This window comes from Corvus kubaryi, unplaced genomic scaffold (assembly GCF_017639235.1).
Source record: "Corvus kubaryi isolate FWS band 111438036 unplaced genomic scaffold, C.kubaryi_AGA036_p1.0 split2-37374, whole genome shotgun sequence".
In the NCBI taxonomy this organism is placed as follows: Eukaryota; Metazoa; Chordata; class Aves; order Passeriformes; family Corvidae; genus Corvus; species Corvus kubaryi.
In genome coordinates, this window is record NW_024582082.1 from 5,616,242 (window position 1) to 5,621,360 (window position 5,119).

At 50.1% G+C, this 5,119-nt stretch overlaps 1 protein-coding gene across 1 annotated transcript; it reads right to left on the reverse strand.

The window, feature by feature from the left end:
• Positions 1-1,331: 1,331 nt before the first annotated feature.
• On the reverse strand, positions 1,332-4,759 carry TXNDC15 (thioredoxin domain containing 15). The gene is made up of 6 exons (XM_042014530.1): positions 4,752-4,759; positions 4,365-4,585; positions 3,907-4,277; positions 3,220-3,383; positions 2,897-3,027; positions 1,332-2,206 (listed from the first exon to the last, which is right to left on the reverse strand). The coding sequence occupies exons 1-6, from the start codon at positions 4,757-4,759 to the stop codon at positions 2,010-2,012; spliced, it is 1,092 nt and encodes a 363-aa protein (XP_041870464.1). The 3' UTR covers positions 1,332-2,009.
• Positions 4,760-5,119: the final 360 nt, after the last annotated feature.

The window sequence follows — 5,119 nt, forward strand, 5'->3', positions numbered from 1 at the left end:
GCATGGCCCCTCCGGCCCGGCCGGGCCCGCCCCCGCCGCGCCCCGCGGGAGGAGCCGCAGCCCGCGGCGGAACCGGGAGCTGCGAGCGCGCCGGGAGCGGGGGAGACGGGGGGAGAGAGGAAGGGGAGCTGCCTGCGCCGCAACAGCCTCCCGGGGCGGCGGGTGTACCGACAAAGCGACCATCGGTCAGCAACGAGGAGGCTCAGGCACCGCATGGCTCTGTGCAACTCCCTGGAAGGAGGTTGGATTGGGGGGAGACCGATCTCTTCTGACGTGCCTGCAGTGAGAGGAGCAGAACTGGCCTAAAGCTGAGATAGGAGGATTCAGATCAGATATTATGAAAAACTTGTTCGCTGTCGGGGTGGTCAGGCATTGGACCGGGCTGCCCAGGGAGGTGGTGGAGTTACCATCCCTGGAGGTGTTTAAGAGGCACCCGGATCTGGCGCTGGGTGATGTGGTTTAGGGGTTACGGTGGCGGTGCTGGGTGGAGGGTTGGACTGGACAGTCTAAAGGTCTCCCAAACTTGATGATTCCCTGATCTGTGACACCCACCCGGGAGGAGAACGGCCGAGCGGAGCTGCCGGCCGCGGCCGCGGGTGGATCCCGTCGCGCTGTGAGCAGGCAGGTGTCATTTCCACCCCACAGGACAGCACTGGAAAAGCCCCGTCCTGTTTGTGAACACATCCCTGTTTCTTAAGCGTTGCAAAGATGAGCATCGGGGACAATCCAGCCCTGGGCCTCTCAAACGAACCAAATGGCAGAGGCAAGAATGCTCCAATTTATCGCTCACAATCTTTATTAATAACATCTATCCTAGCTTTATCTTCGATCACACCAAAGTTTTAGTGACAGAAACAAAAGTTTCAGTGCAGTTTCCTTTTTGGATACAGGACCTCTGGTTTCCAGAGGAAAAGAGAGAGCCAGCAGAGAAATACCTGAAGAATCACATTGCAGGGATGTGAGCTCTCTGTCAAGCAGTAAGTTGTAAGACTGGGTTGGTCTTTTTTTAGCCTTAGTTTAATTTGCTCTCTAAAGCTCCCTGTCAGGGTACTCTGACAAGCATCCACCATGATAAATGCTATGCAATCAAATAATCCAAAACCCACACAACACACCAGTCCATACCTTATCCAAAACCCTCCATACTAATCATAACTAAAAAAACCCATCAATTCTTTATGTAACCTCAAGTGGAGAGTGTGGAACTAGCAAACATGGTACTAGAAATTTAGATAGACATCAAGACTGCTCTTGCTAATTTAGGCAAGTTAGCTAGAGCTGTAGTTCAGAAATTGCATGTTTTTACTTCTGAAAGGAAGCAACTTAAAAGGTTACACTAAAAACCTGATTTATTTTTTTTAAAAAGGACAATTAATACAATTTCATCCAACAGGAATGTGGTAAATTAGTTGTATACACACACAGAAATAGTGATGTGAGCTTGGGAAGTGACTCTAAATCTCATAAAGAACTGCTACTAAGTCAAAACTCAGAGCAAAGTGAATGAGAAAACCAGCACTGAACCCCAGTGCCAGAGGTGGGAACAGTCATCTCCGTGGGAGTGAAAAATCATTCAAAACATCTTCATAGTTTATTTTATGGACATTCAACATACCAACACCTCCCTTCACCAGTGTTTTCCTTGCAGTGCCATGCACAGACCAATGTGCTGTAAAAATCTTCCTTGATCTACAAAGCTCAGGGAGCTCTTCAAAAGAGCAAATTAGAACTGTACCACTAATTACATTAAAGTCCATTAAAAAGAAGTCAATCAGAGCAGCTTAATAAATACTTTAGTTCATGTTTTTTCATACTTGTTTACTTACCACTGTAATTGCCACAAATGTGCTTGTTACAGATTCAGTAGTTGATAAATAAAGTCAATTTTTAGTCATTATTATAAATTACAACCAACAAATTCAACAGTTCATTCTTAGGTACTTCTTGTCCATAGAAATTCCCACTTTACCAATAAGTGGAAAAGTCTGTCCCTGTTTCAGCATCTGAGGTTATTCCTGATGTTCGTGCTCTTGTCCCGGGATGAGCCACCGGATGCTCTCGGTGCGAATGGTGGCATACATGACAAAGCCAGCCAGGAAGAGCACAGAGAACAGGAGCAGCCAGTCTATGCCCTTCGTCAGAACGCTTGGCAAGGGCCCTTCCCAGTCTTCCTCTGTCACAGCCACATCGCTTTTAGCTTCTATCCCTAAAAAACAAAGCACTTGGTCAACATTGTAATCGCTAAATACAGAGAAGGTGGTTCTATCTGGAGCTTTGTTCCTGCTCTCAGACACAGGTAGACTTAAAATTTTGGTGAGATGGCCCTTGTACATTAACATATACCCAGCATACAATTTACTTATATAAAAGCTTAGTAATTTTTATGTGTATTTTCATAACAGGAGAAGGCTTGTTCTGTCCTCCCACAGTAGAGCCTTGAGTAAGTTTGTGGGGGTTTTTCAGCACATGGAAATTTAATTTAGAGTGTTTTTTCAGGATTCTCATTTTTGTGCATTTTTGGAAATGCAGATCCACCACACAGCCCTTCAGTGTGGATTAGAAGAGAGCCAGCTGGCTGGCAAAGAGAGTTTAATTTATTTCATTCTCAATTAAATCTTTGGGCAGGAAGATGTGCTCTGTCCTTCTGGCAGCCTCTCTAGCTAAACTCGACTGTTCCCCCTGCTCTGTGACAGCAGCCCAAGGAGCTGAGTTTCTGCTCTCAGCACAGGCTGAAATCCAGCTCACAGCAACAACTGATTACGTTAACCTCTGTTGGGTCCTCTCAGGGTCTTTATGACATTCATTTTAAAGAACACACACAGGGACATGAAAGCCCAGTTTGGACATTAAAGTCAGCCTGTTCTTCCCTCTGATGGACCAGGGCTGATTTACACACCTGTTTGGTTAAAGATGAACTCTTTCAGGGTTTCCAGCGTTCTGTCTGTATGATTAAATCTAGCCATAGGTTTAGCACCTTGGAAAAGGAGGATATTTGGTACAGCCACAGTTCCAAATCTAGTTGATAAACTACATAAAGAAAAAACAAAGCATGAAGGAAATTAAATCTTGTGGAGGAAGAAATAAAGACAGTTACAATATAGAAAGTGTCAGTTTCACTAAATAAAGTTGTCATTTTATGTAGAAAAAAGTCACTCCTGTTTTTAGAACTCAAAGCTGAGAGAAATAAACTACAGCTAGAGCACAGGGAGTGTGAGTTACCTGCTGTGCTGGGATGCATCCAGTGCCAGGAAGTGAAGAGTTGGGAATGCTCGGGGCAAAGAGTTAAAATGAGGTGCCAGGCTGGCAGAAAAGCGGCACCATGGTGTGTAGAACAGGACCAAAGTACAGTCACTGCTGTTTGGGTTTAGGAACTCCATCAGGTCCTTGGAGAAAGCACGAGAACATGAACAATTACATATTTAACAGAGTTAAATTCTGTGTAGGGATGCAGCATTCAGCAATCAATTAGATACTTGGCAATACTGATCAAGCCATGCACCTTTTAAAACAGGTGGAGAATTGTATATAACCTTTTTTAAATATTGCTTTCGAGTTTATTGCTTAAAAATATACATACACATAACTGTAACAAGAAATGAGCTGGCACTAACTGCCATTAACGATTTCCAGGAGAAACGCCAGTCCACAGAGCAGGAAAGCTGGCAGTGCCCTGCAGGCACAGAGATGACACACACCGGCACATGAACCGAGCCATAACTCCATTTTTTTCCTGCTCAGAATGGCCCGAAAAGCCTCCTTGCCCAGTCATATCTTTTCTTCGGTGGAAGAACGTTACATGAGGAAATTCACTAAGTCAAGCACTGAAAGCAACAGGCTGACGGGGCATCTTCCACCACCCTCACGGGTTCACACCAACCCCGGGCAGTGAGCGGGCCACCCGCCTACCTGGGACACGTTCAGGATCTGCAGCGTGAAGCGCTCGATGCCCGTCGTGTTCCTCTCCTCGCAGTTCACCTTGGGAACCTTGGCGCTGTCGGTGCCGTTCTGCTCCTCGGCGGGCCCGGGCAGCACGGGCTCCAGCACGGGCTGCTCCCGGGCCTGGGCGGCCGCGGGGCCGCTCCCCGCCGGCCCGCACGCGTCGCCCGCGGTCGCCCCATCGCAATCCCCTGCCGGGCCGCCGCTCGCCTGGGCCGGCACCGCCGACAGCAGCACGGGCGGCTCGGCCGCGGCCCCGCTGCCCAGCATCGCGTCCGCCATCTCGGCCGTGCGGTACCGCACCGGCTCGGGGCCGCCCGCGCTCCGCTCCGCCGCCGCCCCTGCGGGGAGAGAGAGGGACGGAGGGACGTGTCAGCTCCGCGCCCCGTCCACCCCGCGACCGCGCACCCAGAGCCCCCCGGCCGCACCTGCGGGAAGGGTCGCACCGAGCCAGGCCAGCGCCAGCAGCAGCCGCCACATCCTCGCCCACAACCCCGGCCCCGGTAGGCGCCGCCGCGTTTCCCCGGACAACGATCGCTTCCGCCGGATCCCCAGGACACTTCCAGTTCCGCTGCCGGTCGTATTTCCGTGGGAAGAGGTCTTGGGGCGCGGGGGTGGGGTAGGGATTTGTGTCGGGTGGGGCTTAGCCCTGCTCGTGTTAGATACAAAGTGGGTTTAACCGAGTTTTCTCGCGGCCCCGCTGAACCTTGAATTGGGATTGTTCAGCCTGGAGAAGAGAAGGCTTCGGGTGACCTAATTACGGCCTCCCAGTACCTGAAGGGAGTTTACAGGAAGGATGGGACAAGACTATTTACAAGCGCATGTTGTAACAGGACAAGGGAGAATGGTTTAGATTAGATATTAGGAAAAAAAAATATTTACTAAAATTACTTTAAGAAAAAAATTACTGTGAGGGTGGTGAGGCCCTGGCACAGGTTACCCAGAGAAGCTGTGGTTGCCCCATCCCTGGAATTGTTCAATGCCAGTGTGGACGGGGCTTGGAGCAACCTGGGATAGTGGAAGGTGTCCCTGCCCATGGCAGGGGTGTGGAACAAGATGTTCCTTAAGGTCCCTTCCAACCCAAACCATCCTATAATTGTGTCCCCGCCTTGCAGGGCTGAGCCCGCACGCTGTGACCGGAGTGGCTGCCCGGGCCGGGTGTCGGGCTGCTGATGCTGCTGGG

Excerpts from the sequence above, each read along its gene's own strand:
- TXNDC15 (XM_042014530.1), bottom strand. Across the intron at positions 3,384-3,906 it reads AGATCCTGAACGTGTCCCAG|GACCTGATGGAGTTCCTAAA; the intron begins GTAGGCGGGTGG and ends GCTTTCTCCAAG. Across the intron at positions 2,207-2,896 it reads GTTCATCTTTAACCAAACAG|GGATAGAAGCTAAAAGCGAT; the intron begins GTGTGTAAATCA and ends TTTGTTTTTTAG.